This window comes from Hemicordylus capensis, chromosome 17, assembly GCF_027244095.1.
Source record: "Hemicordylus capensis ecotype Gifberg chromosome 17, rHemCap1.1.pri, whole genome shotgun sequence".
Lineage (NCBI taxonomy): Eukaryota > Metazoa > Chordata > Lepidosauria > Squamata > Cordylidae > Hemicordylus > Hemicordylus capensis.
The window spans coordinates 14,785,529-14,802,848 of NC_069673.1; the positions used below are offsets into that span (position 1 = coordinate 14,785,529).

The 17,320-nt window shown below is 55.7% G+C and overlaps 1 protein-coding gene across 9 annotated transcripts in view; it reads left to right on the forward strand.

Annotated features, from left to right (window-relative positions):
• EXD3 (exonuclease 3'-5' domain containing 3) overlaps positions 1-17,320 on the forward strand; it is a 95,742-nt gene that overhangs the window by 36,255 nt on the left and 42,167 nt on the right. For all 9 annotated transcript variants that reach the window (XM_053282029.1, XM_053282031.1, XM_053282030.1 and 6 more), the window contains 6 exons: positions 406-515; positions 1,433-1,637; positions 2,388-2,554; positions 3,541-3,711; positions 4,783-4,836; positions 4,956-5,087. In XM_053282029.1, the coding sequence (XP_053138004.1) occupies positions 406-515; positions 1,433-1,637; positions 2,388-2,554; positions 3,541-3,711; positions 4,783-4,836; positions 4,956-5,087 (839 nt within the window). The remainder of the gene's footprint in view (positions 1-405; positions 516-1,432; positions 1,638-2,387; positions 2,555-3,540; positions 3,712-4,782; positions 4,837-4,955; positions 5,088-17,320) is intronic.

Consider the following 17,320-nt stretch of genomic DNA (forward strand, 5'->3'; position numbering starts at 1 on the left):
TCCCTGGCAGCATCTCCAGCTAGGTCTGAGAGAGAGAGACTCCTGCCTGTAATCTTGGAGAAGTTGCTGCCAGTCTGGGTAGACAACACTGAGCTAGATGGACCAATGGTCTGACTCAGTATATGGCAGCTTCCTAGTTTCCTATGTAGCTGCTGGAGCAACCTCTCCCTTGGTTGGGTTGCTATAGCCAGCTCTCCTGTGTTCCTGCTCGGAGGTCTCCAAGGTGCTGACCCCTTTCCCCTTGGAGTTGCCTGAAGTCCACGTCTCTCCCAGATCCCCGCCTTGGTGGATCCCTTGCCTGGCTTAGTCCTGAACAGGATACCACCAGATCTAGAGATATGCCCAGTCTAGATTCGGGTTCAGCTGGCCCCGCCCCGCCTGTAATTGTAAGTGTTGTTTCTCCAGGCTACGGGATGTCAGGAGACTTGCATAGCCTGGCGGCTACCTGCGTGGCATTCAAAGATGTGGTCAAGCAGCTGTGTGGAGTTCTGGACCTTCTGACAATACATCAACAAGTAAGGATGAAGGGCCAGACGAGGCAGTGTTCTCCTTCCCTGCCCCGAAAGTGTGTGCAGAAAAGAACCTCCGTGGTCCTGGGTGGATCTCCCAGTTTCCTACAGAGGAAAGAGTCCTCCTCTGTGGTGAACAGCGGGTGGAGTAGGCCTTCAAGTTTTCATAATCAAATGGCTGGGGAAAGCGGTATGTGATTGCAAAATGGCATACTTCTGCAGATTTGGGGTTGTGTGTGTGTGTGTGTGTGTGTGTGTGTGTGTGTATAAACACACACACCCGTGACCAACACCTCAGTCGTGCCGCTTACGCTCTTCACTGCAGCAACCCTTCCCACCCACAGCAGACACCTCCACCTGTCCGCCAACAGATTAGCAAACAGGCTTACCGCTTTCTCAACAGCGCCTGAGCAGTTGGAATGTTCATTCGCATTCCATAACGCCTCCGCGGGTGAGCCAATGCCTTGAGAGGGCTCATTTCCGTTTTTGAAGCCAGAGCCCTTGCAGCCAGTAGCTGTGAACGTTTCACACACTGCAGCCTCTTCCCTAGTATTTCTTCCTTTGTTGAATTTCTTTTCTTTTGTCACGTTTATCTGATTTGGGGGAGGATGCGAGATGGGCCAAGCCTGTTGGTTTTCTCCAAATCTTTATGCCCTGTGCTTTAATTGCTGCCTCGTTTGTCTCCCGGGGACTATAGTAATTACCCTCAAAGGCGGCCCAGAACTGGCTACGCAGATGTTCCGCTTTCAAGTGGAGTTTGGGCTCATGCTTTGACTTTGATTCTGCCCCCAGTGAGGGAGTAAAAGAGTATTAGGAGTTTAAGAGGAAGTGTTTGAGGATGCTTTCCGTCCCCCTCCTCGTGAACGTTCGGAGAGAGAGAGACCCTTTTGACTTCTCTCTTGTGTCCTTACTCTCCCCTTCAGCTCCCCAAAAGCTCCGGAGAGGCAAGGAAGGGCTGTCGGAGTGTGGACGCTTTCCAGCTGGAGGAGGGGGCATCTGGGGCCAGGCTGCCGGAGCGGGGCCTCAGCCTGATGGTGCAGGACGTCCTTGGCAAGCCCCTCGACAAGACGGAGCAACTGTCCAACTGGGAGAGGAGGCCTCTCCGGGAGGAGCAGATCCTTTACGCAGGTCTCTGTGGCAGGGGATGATGGGAGTTGTAGTCCCACAACCTCTAGGGACCCAAGGCTGAGGGCGCTTGTCTTAGTTGGTCAAATGGATGCATTTCGGTCTATTAGCCTGTGGTTTGAATTTGCATATGGGTGGGAAAGTTCTGAAACAAAAAACAGGGATTTCTTGAGGGATATGGGAAGCTGCTTTATGCAGAGTCAGAGCTTGGTCTGCCCAGCTCAGGTTTGTCTGCTCTGACTGGCAGTGGCTCTCCAATGTTTTGGGCAGGCGTCTCTCCCAGACCTACCTGGGGATGCTGCCGGGAATTGAACCTGGGACCTTCTGCATGAAAAAGCGGATTCTCTACCACTGAGTTATAGCCCCATCTGCTAAGAAGAATATCTTACAGCGCTCACACGTAGTCCCTCCTCCAAATACATACCAGGGCAGACCCTGCTTAGCAAAAGGGACAGTTCAGGCTTGTGACCACAAGGCCAGCTCTCCGCCTGTTTTTAGGAGGTGTATACGTAAAGAGGCTTTCCCTCCTCTGTGCAGGAGAAAAGAGGAAACTAACTCTTTGATTGTTTCCTGTTTGAAAAGGAATCATGCATTTCAGTTTGCCGCTCGGTGGGATCAGGGGGACCTCTTAGCCGATTGAATGAGGGTTCTTTCAATCAAGTACATGCTGGAGCCCTAATAATTTAAAAATCAAGGTATTACCCTTATGTTGGGACACAGCTTGACCGATGCCCCCGGCTCTCCTTCCCGCAGCGTCCGACGCTTACTGCTTGCTGGAGATTTATGCAAAACTGCACGAGGATCCGACCGCCTTCAGTCTGGATTCTGATTTTATGGCAACTCTGCTGAAGGAAACTGGTAGTGGAAACAAGGCCAAGAAGGTGCCTAACCAGCCAGTGACGCCACCTAAACGGAAGGAGGTGTGTAGGATTGGGGCTGTGTTTGGGGGGGGGTCGTCAGGGCAGCCCCCAAAACGGCCCAGAGAGAACCAGCTCAGGGCAGCAATGAAATATGTGAGCCGGGCGGCTGGCCAGGAAGTCTGTAGCTTGGGTTTTGCCTCTGTGGTCATCTTTATTTTATTATCTTCTTTCTGAGCATTTTAACCCCGCTCTAAAATGCCCTCAAGGCACCCGATGGCAAAGTTTTCAAAACTGCAATGACGAGGACGTCCAGAAATGAGCCCATGCTTTAAAAAACAAAAACAAAACCCACCACCAAACAGCAGCAAATACAAATACAACAAATATTTATATACCGCTTTTCAACAAAGGTTTCCCCAAGCAGTTTACATAGATACAAATAAAGTAAATAAATAAAATGGCTCCCTGCCTCCAAAGGGCTCACAATCTAAAAAAGAAACAGATGATAGACACCAGCAACGGTCATTGGAGGGATGCTGTGCTGGGGTTGGATAGGGCCAGTTGCTCTCCCCCTGATAAATACAAGAGAATCGCCACTAAAAAGGTGCCGCTGTGCTCAGTTAGCAGGGGGGAAAGCTCATTTAGCAGTGGATAATGAAAATAGCAAGAAACATACCAGGAAGAGCACTGGTCTTAGTTCAAAGGATCAGTGGGTGGGTGGACTTTGGTCTGATGCCTAAATGAGGATTTAGGTCCGGGTCAACCTCCCGGGGTGGGGGGAATTTCCAGAGCTCAGGTGCCACCGCACAGACGACTCTGCACTCCTTAGGCGAGTTGAAGCACAGGAAACGTAGGCAGCTGCTTAATACTGAGTCAGACCCTTGTTCCATCCGCTCAGTATTGTCTTCACTGGCTGGCAGCATCTCTCTTTTGCGAAATCTGTCACCAGCCCCAAGCTTTCATAGCGGTAGCACCCTTGCCCCCACGTGAGCCTCTGGGGTGAGTTACGTGTCAGCAGATGCCCCTTGGGCTTGTTTCCTCTGCAGAAGCCTGCCCCATGCCTGGAAGAAGCGTTGCGCTCTTTGGATGCCGTCCCGGTCCGGGACTTCCACGTGGTCTGCGACAACATGTTGCAAGGCCTGGGCCGGTACCTGCGTTGCCTGGGCGTGGACGTCCGGATGCTGGAGAACGGCGACGACCACCGGAAGGCAGCTGAGGTTGGTGCTCCGATCCTAAAAGAGCTGCACTGGCTGCCGATACGTTCCCAAGCGAAATACAAAGTGCTGGTCATTCGCTATAAAGCCCTCAACGGCTTGGGACCAGGGTACCTAACGGAGCGCCTTCTCCGCCATGAACCCTACCGCCTATTAAGATCATCTGGGGAGGTCCGGTTACGGTTGCCACCGGCTCGTCAGGTGGCGACTCAGGACAGGGTCTTCTCTGTGTCTGCCCCGGGGCTTTGGAATAGGCTCCCTGTCAAAGCAAGAACAACAATAATAGTAAAACAATTTTATTGGTTAGCCAGATTGTTCTCTGGGCGGCTCGCAACGCAGTATTAAAAAAGATCGAGTAACAACACATAAGACACCCGGAATCACAACACACCGAACAACAGCACTCAGTGCAAAACGACTTTAAAACTTTTTAAAAGTCCATTTTTTAAAAATCAAATTTAAAAGGCCTGAGTGAAGAGAGAGGTCTTTACCTGGCACCTAAAAGAACAAAGTGACGGTGCCAGGCGAGCCTCACTGGGGAGGCTGTTCCGTAAACGGGGTGCCACCACCAGTCTTTTCCAAGTTGGCGGTTGCTTCCCTGTCCCTCTTCCCGCCTCCTCCCCGTTCCTTGATCTCCACTGCTTCTCCGCCTTGGTACCTTTTTAATCATGCATCGGAGAAGAGGATGTTTTCAGGCTGCAGTCTCCATGGAGACCGGACAAGCATCCTTCGGCTCCCCAAAGCTGGCTGAGTGTTACTGCGCCATCGGTGGCTTTGATCCATGCTTGGATAATCAAAGATGAAAACGCCTCCCCCACCCGGCACACACACACACACACACACCCCACCCTGGTCTCCTTTATCTGAAAGATCATTGCGTATGGAGATCTCATGGACGGCCACAGCTTTGCTTCTCTTCGGGCCCTGAGAATCCCCAGACTCATTTGCCGAATTTGAAACAGTCATGCTCCTAGCCCTCATGACCGCTGAGATGAACTGTGGGCCTTTTCACACGTTTCAAAAGCACAGCCCTTGATTCTGCCTCCGTTAAATCGAGGTGTCCATTCTTTCCAGATCGCCAGGCAAGAAAGAAGAGTCATTTTAACCTCCGGGCTTCCGTATCAGACGGTGAGTGTATGCCACGTTTCTTAGGCAAGAGGCTGGAGCCCCCGTGGCCCATGTGGCAGAATGCGGTGGCAGCTAGAATGGACTCTCATTCCTTCATTCCTTCATTTATCTTTTTGTAGCTGCAGTCCCAGGTGGGAGAAGGCAGGTGTTTCTTGGTGAAGTGCTCGGAGAAGGCCAAGGACCAGGCTTCCCAGGTGCTGAAGCACTTCAACGTCCAGGTGACTTTGGCGGATGTCTTCAGCCGCTGCCAGGTAGGACTCTTTGGGATGCCCTCCTCAGACATGCCTTGTTGCTCCTTTTTCATGGTGTCCATTACAGCTGAACGATCGTCATCTTGTGGGTCTTTAATCAGTATGAAATCTCTCCCTCTGCTAGCTCACCTGGGGGGTGGGGGGACTACAACTCCCATCATCCCCAGCCACAGGGGATGATGGGAGGGGTAGTTCAACCTCAGCCAGAGGGCCAGGTTTGCCCAGCCTTGCTAAAGACCCACCATTTCACTCCTCCCTTTCTGCCCGGCCGCTCACTAATTGCCACTTTGAGCCGCAGGTGGGCCCAAGGATGCTCTCGGGCTTTGGCGGAGGATGCTCCACCACACACCTTGCAGTTTGCAGAACGGGAGGGGGCTTCTGCTGGCTGCCGGCGGAGGAGTCTGTGGCAGGGGCCGGACCGCCGCCCGGGACCTCCCAGCCAGCCTCAGCGGCTTGTGGCTGTGAAGTGCTGTCACGTGCAAGCCATCACGGCCTCACACTTGGGCGGGGGCGGCGGCGGGGGGGGGGGGGGAGAGATGAGAGCTCCCGACAAGCAAGAGAGGGCCGGCCCCTTTGCTGGGGGCAAACGGCAAGAGGCTTTCAAGCCGGCCTGGGAAACTCTGTCAATATCAGTTGATCATGACTAATATAGATCCCACGAGCTGCCGCCGCCGCCGCCGTCGGGGTTAGAGAGTTGCCGAGATCTGGCTGGGAGCCGGGCCGCCTTTCATGTGGGCTGCAGCGGCAGGTCCGGAGGGTGCTGGGAACTCCCAGCCATCTTGGTTCTCACCGGCTTGCGGGCTGCAGCCGCTCTGTCTCGCCGCGTCATCGTGGCCGGGGACACCAGCTCGCTCTGGGGGTGCGTGGAGCCTCTCTCCCCGGGCGTGCATGCTGAGGAGGACGGCTCTGTGTGTGTGTGTGTTTGTGTGTTTGTGCATGCCTTGCTCTCGCTTCTCTCTCTGCACAATCTGGAGGGGTGACAAGCACGGCTGCCCTCCGTGCCGCCAAGCAGCCTACAACCAGGGTATGAAGGCAACGACTTTCCCCTGGTGGCTCATCCCCAGTATTTTACTGGTATACTGCCCCTGAACGCGGAAGCTCTTCTAGCAACCAGGGCAATAACTGTCCAGGAGGGCCAGCGTTCCCCTGTAACAGGGATGCCCAGATGCTGTTGATGACTACAACTCCCATCAGCCTCAGCCAAAGGCCGTCGCAGCTGAGGATACTGGGGATTCTAGTCGGCAGCATCTGGGAATCTCAAAGCTGCGTCTTCCACGAGCTTGTTTGCTGATTGATGTCTTCAGCACCAGGATTGAAGGGTGGGTGATGGGGCAGGACGCCCGGATGGCACGGCACCTGCAAATACCTCACAAGAGCGCAGTCCTGGCCCATTTTTGCTGGCGGGTGTGGACTGAGGATGCCGGGTCTCCTCTTTTTACCCGGCGTCGTGGTCTCGAAGCCTGCAGGATGCCTTGCCTTTCCATGGCATCTTCCTGCAGAGGGTCCGCCTGCCGCGGGGGGGCGGGCGGGGGGGGAGGAGGAGACGCGGCCGGTCCTCCGCGGGCACCTGGCCAGCAGCCGTCTCCTCGAGCGGCGTTGCCTGGTTCCCACAGACCGGGTGTTTGCCTGCCAAGAGCTCCGCATCTTCAGAAATCCAGCCGAGTGTGAAGGTCATCATGGCGAGGAAGGACAGGCCGGGGCTCTCCTCCCCGCACTCGGCTTTGGCCAACGAGGGCCCAGAGCTGGGGCGGCCAGGGGGTGGCTCCGCGTTGCCCTGCAGCTCGCGTCCGGCACAGAGGGGCCCGGTCGGCTGCATTTGGTGCATCGGGGAAGCGTTGCTTTCTCGTGCGGAGATTGGCCTGCAGTTTACTGCCTGTCTGTCTCTGTGTGTGTGCGAGAGAGCACAATACACCACCCTCTTTTCACGTGGGGGCTTGAGACGTGAGGAAATGCCAACGGGAGGGCTGTGTAGCCCTGTGTTGCCTGCAGAAGGCCCCTCTCTCAATCCCCAGGACCTCCAGTGAAAAGGCTCGTGTGACAGGTGACAGGAAGGACTCTAAACAGGGGTGGGAAAGACTCTCGACCTGGAACCCCGGAGAGCTGCTGCCGGTCAGAGCGGGCAGTAGCGAGCCAGATGCTCTCAAGGGTCTGACTCCGTAGAGCGCAGCTTCAGATATTCTCGTATATTTGGCCCACTGTGCCGAAGGCCCCAGGTCCAGTGCCCAAGATCCCCCGGGAGGGCTGGGGAAGACTCTTCTCTGTTTGGAGAGCTGCTGCCCGTCCGTGCAGACAGCCTTGAGCCGGATGGACCGAGGGCCTGACTCTGTGCATAAAGCTGCGCCCTATGTTTGAAGAGCAACCAGGGGCAGCTTCCCCGGCCCACACGGTTTCCTTGCAGAAAGCTCCTGGCATTTCAGTTAGCAGGCGAGAGGAGAGACCCTTGGCCGGCCTGATCCCGGGTTCTGGAGTTGAGGCCGTCCGAGAAGGAGGAGGCGCTTCCCCAGAATTCACCCTCCGGGGTCGGCTCAGGGGGGAAGAGCCCTTTGCCTGGCAGTGGCCCTTGAGCGGCTGCCGAGCGGAAACACTGGGAGGTCACCAGGAGACGACGACTGAGCGGCTGGAAAGGGAATGCCGAGCTCGCTGGGAAGGCCAGTGCCCCCGCCCTCCTCACCCCCCGAAGCAGCCGTCCCCTGGTGTCGTGAGAAAGCGGGCCTTCGGTGGCCACTTCTCAGCCCCGCTGGCCTCCAGTCCCTTGCGTCCCTCCGGGGTCGGAGGTCAGCCCTTCAGATATCAAAATTCCCAGGCCTGCTCTCTCTCTCTCTCTCTCTCTCTCTCTCTCTCTCTCTCAGGGAAGCTGGGGCTGGCTTTGTTTGGGCGCTCTGGCTGGAATGCAGGCTGCCACCCCCCCCACCCCCCCGGGGGGGCTTCCGTCTGATTGGCTTACCTGCTGGTTCCCAGAGGCTCGTAGGTGCTGGGCGGATGTGTGTGGCGTCTTGGGAAGAAGCGGGCAGCTCTCCGGATGGACATAAAAAACAAAACCACCGCCCCAAACCTTAGGAGTGGGCCAGCTTTGGGGGAGGAGGGAGAGCAGAAGGCCTCTGTGTAGCCGTGAGAGGCAAGAGCTTGTTTTGGCTGGTGGGTTCTGGTCTCCTTCCTTTTTCTTCCAGGTAGTGCCAAGGCTAACACCTCCCTGGGAATGGTAGTCTCTGATTTGCATGGGTGGCTGCTGGTTGTGATGAGGGTCTGAGGGAGCAAGAGGAGGAGGTGGCAGTCAGGTACCATTCAGGAGCAGCAGAGAGAGGTGGCAGTCAGGTACCACTTAGCGAGGAGAAGGAGGTGGCAGCCAGGTGCTATGTGGCAAGGAGTGGGGAGATGGCAGCCAGGTACCACATAGTGGGGAGGCATCATTATTACTGATCATTTTTATTATTGTTTATTATCTTAGGATTTATTTTCAATTTTAAAAAATCAAAACAGATTCTTATTTGGACTGGTAACTTCCGGAGGGACTGTTCCTTTGGGAGAGGGATGTGATTCACACATTCTGTGTGCGATGAGGAGCGGATTCTTCTTTCATGATTGCATCCTGTTTTCCGCAACCGGGTCCCGGTTCACGTTCCGCCCGGCTTCCTCCGGAGTTTACTTGGGAGTCGGAAGCAGGCTCCACGAGTGCCCACAACCCATTTGCGTGTGCCTGTCCATCTGTCCGGCCCATGCCCACACTCCCTGAGCAAACCCTTCCCATCTTGGGGAGTCCCGAGTTTCAGTCTCTCTCTTTCTCTCTCTCGGCCCAGAGGTCGTTCCCAAAGTGCGGAACGGCCTCACAAGTTCCCAGGGCTGCGATTTGGCATGGCCAGGCCCTTGGCAGCCGTGGTTATCTGAGGTCATGTACTCATGTAGTTGTCAATCGAGACAAGGTCTTGTTTGGACTGGAAACGTCCGGAGGAGGCTTTTTCTTTTGGCAGGAGGTTACGATACTGCTAAAGAGGGAAGCCAAAATAGCGATGCAGTTTCCCTGTGTGGTAGCTTGGTGGGATAAAATTGGGCCCGGGGGAAAGAGAGAGGAGAGCTTTGCCAACTTTTGGTGGGGGGGGGGATTGCATCGGCATTGCGGGAGGAAGAGAGAGTTCATGTGTGTCGCTTCAGTCTCATTCTCTGATAAATACAGAATTTCCAGCTCCACACAAGCCCTGGACTTGACAGTTTGATGGTTGGCTGTCCTGAGCATCCCCCCTCAACATTTAAACACTATCAAGTGGCTAGCCCTCATTGACTGTGGAGATAGCTTGAAGCTGTGCGGGCAATGCCTGGTAGAACCACAGAAGGCAGAGCCCAGGGAGGATTTTCAGCGGGGGGCGGGGGCCATGTGTTGAGCCCCCGTTTTGGTGTCTCCTTCCGGGAGGCATCTGCTCTTGGAAGCAGAACTGTGGGATGTGGCCCAGCCCCACAAGGCCAGACTGATGAAACTTTGGGCTCACAGGGTGAGGAACTGGAATGATCCCCAGATCTGAAGTCATGGGTTTTTCCAGGTCAGATTGTCTAGAGGTAAGAACATAAGGAAAGCGCCTCTGGATCAGGCCCAAGGCCCATCCGGTCCAGCGTCCTGCCTCATGCAGTGGCCAGCCAGATGCATCAGGGAAGCCTTCAAGCGGGGGCGGGGGGGGTGTCCCCTCCCTTGGTGCGCCCTAGCACCTGGTGTTCAGGGGCATGCCCCCTCTGACCCTGGTGGAAATATGCAGCTTAGCCAGGCTTGTAGCCATTAACAGCGCTGTCCTCCAGGAATATGTCTGATCTGCTTTTTAAACCGTCTAGGCTGGTGTCTATCACTGTATCTCGTGGCAGCGAATTCCACAGTTCAACTACACGCTATGTAAGGAAGTACTTTATTCCATTTGTCCCACATCTCCCAGCATTTAGCTCCAACCGATGACCCTGGTTAAACTCTTACGAGAGAGGGAGAAAAAACCTTTCACTCTCCGCTTGATCTGCCCCATGCATGATTCTATAGACCTCTTCTCTGCCCCCCTCTTGATCTCAAGAAGGGGGCTTCCGTTCCTCCAGGGCCTTCCTCCACAGCCTGCAGCTGGGCTGCTTTCCTTACGCCACCGGAAAATACCCCAAGGCCTTTTTCCTGCACCCGCAACCTTCCGTCCCACCCTGGTGCTGGTGCCACGGAAACCCCCCCCCCGGTCTGGATTCCGTGGCTTGGTCTTCGGGGACCCATTGCAGGATTCGTGGAGCGGTCATCCTCCTTAGGGGCCGCTGGCTCCCTACCCCCCACCCCACCCCGCAGAAATTGCAAGCAGGAGAATGACATTCTTCCCTTCTCGGGATCCTTCTTGGCGTCTCTGGTTTGCTTCCCTTTTTTTCCCATGGCGATGAGCCGTTCAGAAAAGCCTTGGTCCCCGAGCCCTTTGATCTCTCCTTTCTCAAGAGAAATGTGTGTGTGGGGGGGGGGGGGGGGAGAAAAGACCAGAAGTTGATGGCTTTGCACAGGGGCACCAGGACATGAATAGCTAATGCTAGGGCGGGGGCGGGGGGGTGTCCTCTCTCCCCCCAGCATTCTTCCTGTGTGATCTCGGGGAGGCTGGGTGTGGGAAGCCTGTTGGTGCCTCCTGAGATGGCGGGATGGGTGGAGGCACCGTGGACAACGGCCTGGCGCGGGGGTCCCTCTCCCGAAGCAACAATGGCCCCAGCCACTCCGTTCTGGCCTTTCGACAGTGAAGGCCGGTTGTAAATTCTTTGGCCATTGAGGGTGCTGCTAGCCGGGCCGGACTCTCCCGTCCTGGGCCCTGCCGGCTGCCTGACAATGCCTTCATTTCCACACGGGTGCCCAGTGGCTGGATCCTTTAACAGTCTGTCTGAGTTGGGGAATGTGGAGCGAGCATTGGAGGGAAGGATGACTTTTTAGGAGACCCCACCCTGCTGCCCCGTTCGACATGGTTTCCGCGAATTCTTCTCCAGCTGTAGGTTTCAGAACCTGGGGGCTTCATTTATTTTACATTTATATCCCGCTCTTCCTCCAGGGAGCCCAGAGCGGTGTGCGTGGTTGTGTTTCTCCTGACAACAACCCTCTGAGGTCGGTTAGGCTGAGAGAGACGCGACTGGCCCCGAGTCACCCAGTGAGTTTCGTGGCCAAATGGGGATTTGAACTCGGGTCTCCCCAATCCTAGTCCAACACTCAAACCACACTGGCTCCTACTGACTGCCTGCTATTATTTACTGTCTTTACCGGAATCCCAAATCAGGTTATCCCCAAGTTTTTTGATATTGGAAATTGGGACATGGTCTCAAATTCAGAGCCCTGTTCCTTTTGATTAAATGAAGGTATAACCTGTATGTAACCTCTACTTCTTAAGGGGGTCACCTTACATTCTGAGTCCTTTTTGGTTCGGGTAAATACAGTATGTACTGCTTTTTGACAAGAGTTCGCAAAGTGCTTTGCATCAAAAAGGAATACGACTCTTCCCGGTCCCCAAAGAGCTCAGTCTGAAAAGAAACCAAAGGAATTCTCCAGCAACAGGCACTGGGAGGGACTCTGTGCTGGGGTTGGAGAGGGCCGGTTGCTCCCCCCCTGCTCAATAAAGAGAACCACCACTTTGAAAAGTGCTTCTTGGCCCGGTTAGCATTTTCCACCAACAGAGGAGTTTTTAAATACAGGATTTCTGCAGCTCACTTGTCGTCATTTTTTGTTCCGGGTGTTTTGGGCAAGTATCAGCCATGCTGGACCTCACGGAGTCCCGTTCTAACGCAGACACCTGTTTGTGGAGCATCTGTTTCATTTGGACCACCCTAATTCCGGGGTTCTTGAAGGAATGCTGGGAGAAGGTAGAGCTCGGCCCACGTCAGGTGGAAGTTGAGCCCAGAGTCAGGAAGACCATATTCCTTCATCCAGGAAAAGTCCCAGCCGGAACTGGAATTCCGGACAGCCATTTCCTGTTAAGTGGGCCTCCCAGACGAGGGGCAGAACAGTTTCTGTACCTGGGACCCCGTCACTGCCCAGGTAGATGCTCTAACCTGCAGCCCAGGTGGTTCTGCCACATGCAGAGAGCCGTGAATGAATTCCCTTTTCTTGTCTCAGCAGCTCCTGCAAGAACTGAGGTTCTGGCACAGGGTCCCTTAACACTATTGCCTACTAGGACAAGTTGAGGAGAGCTGGTCTGGTGGCAGCTAGCATGACTTGTCCCCCTAGCTAAGCAGGGTCCACCCTGGTTGCATATGAATGGGAGACTAGAAGTGTGAGCGCTGGAAGAGACTCCCTTGAGGGGATGGAGCCGCTCTGGGAAGAGCAGAAGGTTCCCAGTTCCCTCCCTGGAAGCATCTCCAAGACAGGGCTGAGAGAGGTTCCTGCCTGCAGCCCCGGAGAAGCCTCTGCCAGTCTGTGAAGACAATACTGAGCTAGACGGACCAGAGGTCTGACTCAGTATATGGCAGCTTCCTCGGTTCCTTTGAGTTCAGCCTGGCGGGTCCCCCTTTTCTCCAAGCCTGAGCTGCCCCCTTGCCTGCACCTTTGCAGCCTGTCTGCATGCCCTTGAGGGCTACAAACCTGGCTTTGTTTGGGGTGTAGAAAAGCAAAACCAGAGCCGGCCACGCGGTGCTCAGGGTGCTGCCTCCAGCCCCAAAGGCTGTGAGGAGGTGTTGCAGTCGCTCCTGGCTGGCGGTCCCTTCCGTGTCTCCAGAAGCTCTCGGCCCAACCAGATGTGCGGAGTGTGGCATAAGTCACCTCCGCTCGGTTCCTGCCGCTTTCAAAGGCTGACTCCTGGTCCCCCGAGACGGCCGCAAACCGGGTCTCCGCTGCACGCGCCCCCCCCCAAAAAAAATAGGGTTTTCAAGGCCATCTACAGCCCTCTTCATATTTCTCCCGGATTCTTTGCGATCCTTATTTTTCACAGTCTGGGTTTTCTCTCGCGCGCCAATTTCCCAAGAGGGCTGTCGGAGGGCGAAGATTTCTCACGATAACAAAACAAGCAGGGCCCTTCATCGCGGAGAGAGAAAGTGCTTGCCTGACCTCACAATGCCCCCCTTTGTTGAAATGCATCTGCTTAGATCCCCCAAATAGATAAGTGCCCCCCCTCGTTCTCGTTCTCCTGTTCCCCAAATAGCCTTGGGGTGCCGGATCCTAAAAAGCAGAAGGTGCTTTTTTCACAGCCCCCCCCCCAGAGAAGGAGCCTTGTGGGTGAAGAAGGAGGCGGCAGAGATGCCGTTCAGACATAGAGGCTGGATCCCAGTTTCCCTGGCACATCTGTGTGTGCACTGCAGGCATCCAAAGCCAGGCTGGAGGATTCGGTCTCCAACTTGGGGTCCCCGAGGGGTTTACAGGCCTGTGTGCCGAGATGTCGTCGGACTACAACTCCCATCGTCTCCTGCCACAGTGACCTTGGCCGTAGTGGCTGGGGACGAGGGGAGTTGAAGTCCGTCGACATCTGGGGCACAGCCTTGAGAATCCCTGCCTGGCTTTCTGTCCACACACCGTCCCAGGTAGCTTGCTAGCCTATAAGCCAGCCTCAGATTCTGAGGTCCAGGGTTCAAGCATAGAGTTAGAAAGGACTGTGGAGAGAGGCGGGGAGGGTGGGGGACAAATCGTTTTATTTATTTATTTTTACACTTATATCCCGCTTTTCCTCCAAGGAGCTCAGAGTGGTGTACATGGTTCTTCTTATCCTCACAACAACCCTGTGAGGTGGGTTAAGCTGAGAGATGCGTGACTGGCCCAGAGTCACCCAGTGAGTTTCGTGGTCGAATGGGGATTCGAACCTGGGTCTTCCCGGTCCTAGTCACTCTAACCGCTACGCTATGCTTCCATAATCCCTTTCATAACCGTAGATCTGGTTTTGTTCAGTGAATTGGTTTGGAAGGAGAGCCAGGACAGCTAGGGGAAAGGGCATTCTTCACACAGTGCACCTCTGGCTTGTGGAACTCCCTGCCTCAAGATGTGGGGATGCCTACTGGCTGAGATGGTTTTAGAAGGTTGATTAGGCAAAAGTTGTGCGGGAAGGAGTCTACCTCGCAGGGTGGTTGTGGCAATGGAGTGAGGTGGCCACGCATATGCAGCTCTGAGCTTCTCCCGGAGGCAGGGCAGAATAAAACTCAGGTAGGCAGGCAGAAGAAAAGGCCCTATTTAATTATTCAATGAGTGAAGAGGGTTGGGTCTGATCCTCAGCAGTGCAGGCAAGCCGGAGACGGGCGCAGGTCTCTTGGTCACCCCCAGCTCTTGAGGCAGGCGCTGGGCTCTGGCTTGTGTGCATTGGCTGCGTGTGGCGCATTCTGACTTGTCGCGGTGGGGGGTGGGGGTGGATTGAATGACCTTTTTGGTTCCCTCCAGCTCAGCGACCTCCCCGAGGCCTTTCCCACCGGGACGTGCAGAGAGCCTTTTGCCCAGATTGGGGCATTTTCTCCGTTCCCAGGGTCCCCTTCTGCCTTCCCCGCGCTCTGTTTGTGCGAGGGAGAGTTCTCACGCTATAAATACACAGTTGCCGATAAGGGAAGGGTGGGGGGGACAGGCATGGAAACAATCCCGCTCGAGGAGCAAAATAATTTTTTGCTGCTGCTAAAAATATGTGGGTATACTCTTCCTCCCTAGGTTTGTGGTTGGAACGGAGAACAAGCTGGAAGGCAGATTTGCCAGTGCTCTGAATTTGCAATAATTTTTGTGTTCCGCCGGCCATAAAGGGGCAGCTGCAGACCTTGGAGAGCTGCTGCCCGTCAGAGTAGGCAATTCTGGACTGGACGGAACAAGTTCTGACTCCTCCGGATAACACACAGTGTGCAGAAGCTCTGGGAGTGGGGCCATAGCTTAACGCTACGCTGGCCTTGCGTGCAGAAGGTTCCAGATTCCTTCTCCAAAGGATCAGGTGGCATCCAGTGCCACAGACCTGGAATTGCTGCTGCCAGTCTGAGCAGACAGTACTGAGCTAGATGGATGGCAAGGCAGTGCCCAAGGTCCATATGGAAGATCGCCGCCCTTCCCTGCCGCGTTTAAGACCAACCAAGCCAACGCAAGCCACCAACCACTGATCGTGTGGCCTGCCAGATCCTTGCCTGACCACCCTCTCATTGCCATCCCAGGCCGGCAGCGGCATCCGGAGGTCCCTCAAACCCTTGTGCGTACATGCACTCCTCCTCCACACTGTTTGCAGAGCACTTTCGGCCTCCCTCCTGATTCTCTCCCTCTCCTTGCAGTAAAACCTCGTAGGCAGGGTGAGTCACAGAGGTCGGAGCCGGTGACCTCGGAGCAGGTGCTGACAGCGGGAGAGGAGAGATACCGCGGGCCTTCTCACGGCAGCTGGGAATCCTTCTGGGCCTGGGGGGCAAACATGAGACCACCAGTTTCCCTCTCCCCTTGGCGTCTCAGCCGAGGGCTTCCTTTCCAGTCGCTCTCACTTGCTCCCTCTGCCTCTCGGAGCACTAGAACTCTGCCGGCTGTTGAGCAACCCCGGGACCATGGACTCCCTCGCCAGGGCAAAAGGGAGCCCAAGAACTGGAGGGGGGGACCCCAGCCGCGAACCGGTTGCCTCTGAGAAGCCCGAAAGCAAGACTTGGAGGCAGCAGCCCTCCACCCTGGCCTGAGGTGGGTTGCCCTGGAAGCTGGAGGCTCCACAGAGCCTAAAAGGCAAAGGGCTCTTGACAGGCTTGCCTAGTTTTGTCCAACCCCCTTGTAACGATTCCCAGAGCATGGTCTAAGGGCATGCAAAACAGTCACTTTGCTGGAGCTAAGCAGGGCTTGGTGTGGTCAGTGCCTGGATGGGAGACCCATTTATGCCCCCACTTTGGGGGCCGACACCTCGTGCCGCTTTGCGCTTAGGTGTGGCTTCTCAATCCGCCCGATCTGTCTCCAGGGCAGGAATGTTGACGCGCAGGGCCGGTGGTTGCAGGGAGGCACGCCTCTTTCAAAGGGCAAGGGGAAGGCGGCCCTCGGGCTTCCTCCAGGTGACGTCCTCAGGAATCCCTGGCCCCGGTTCAGAAACCGTGAGAGCCGGCCGGACACAATAACACCCACGTCAGCTTGCTTCCTCTCTGAACTCTGGGGGCTTTGCAGGGGAGTGGTGGGTCCTGGACTTGCGAGCCGTGCAGAAGCATGCCCAGAATGCCTCTTCTTGGGAACAGGGTGCAAGGTGTGGGGGGCTTGGCACGTCCAGGGAATGCAAAGTGGTCTGGGCGGGGTTGGGGGCAGGCGGGAAGCAGTCTTTGCCCTCCCTGGCCTGCCTCTGTCGGGTTCTGTGGCGTTTGGCGTGGGTCAGGGATGTGTGTCCAGTCGCTTTTCACCTTCGAGGCTTGCATCTGGCTTGCATCGACGTACTTCTGTCTCCACTGCCACCCACTCTACGGTGAAGCCTTTGTGACTCTGTGGGTTTCTTTTCCTGGATCGTGTGGCTTTGCAAATGGGAGGAGGAGGAGGAGGAGGAGGAGGAGGAGGAGGGTTTGTCCCAGGAATCGCTCCCTCTGATGCCCTTCACAACGGCACCAGGAGAATATTTATCTGGAGACGTGATCTGAGGGGTGTGTGTGTGTGTGTGTGTGTGTGTGTTTCAGTGCCGGCTGCAGTCTTGCTCGGTTTCCAAGTGGATGATTTGAGCTGCTCACCGTGGCTTTGCACCCCATATCGGAGGCTGCCCGCCTGCCCTAATAAACCCTCTGATCAGTCCTGATCAGTCGGTTCCCTTTGAGCGTCGGGGAGGGCGGGCTTCTTATTTACTCCTTGGACTGTCTTCTCCGTTGAGTCTCGGGGTGACTCCTCTTTGGGACGGTTCCTGCCCAGACCCGAAATCCCCGCTCTCCTCGCTTACATCAACTTCACCTCCAGCTTCTCTGGCTGCCCCTTGGGATTGAAGAGCCCCAAAGAGCCCTCAGCCAGTGAGCAGAAGAGTGTCCCTGCCCCGTTTCATGACCGGTCCAGGCAACTTCCTCAGGCTTCCCGGTGGGGTGAGGAACAGAGGAAGCTGCCTTCTACGGAGTCAGGCTCGCGGTCCACCCAGCTCAGCGCTGTCCGCTCTGACTGGCAGCAGCTTCTCCCCGGTTGCAAGCCGGAGTCTCTCCCAGCCCTACCTGGAGATGCTGCCAGGGAGGGAACCGGGGGCCTTCGGACAGCCCCATCCCCTGATATGGGGATCCAGGTATTCAGGCTTGGGTATTCCAGGATGCAAGCCGCACTGACCGAGAAGCCCTGCATTATTTCGAGAACGGCGGCATTTGAGGCTTCTCGGCATTCCCACCTCACTTTATTGGGGTTTCCTTTT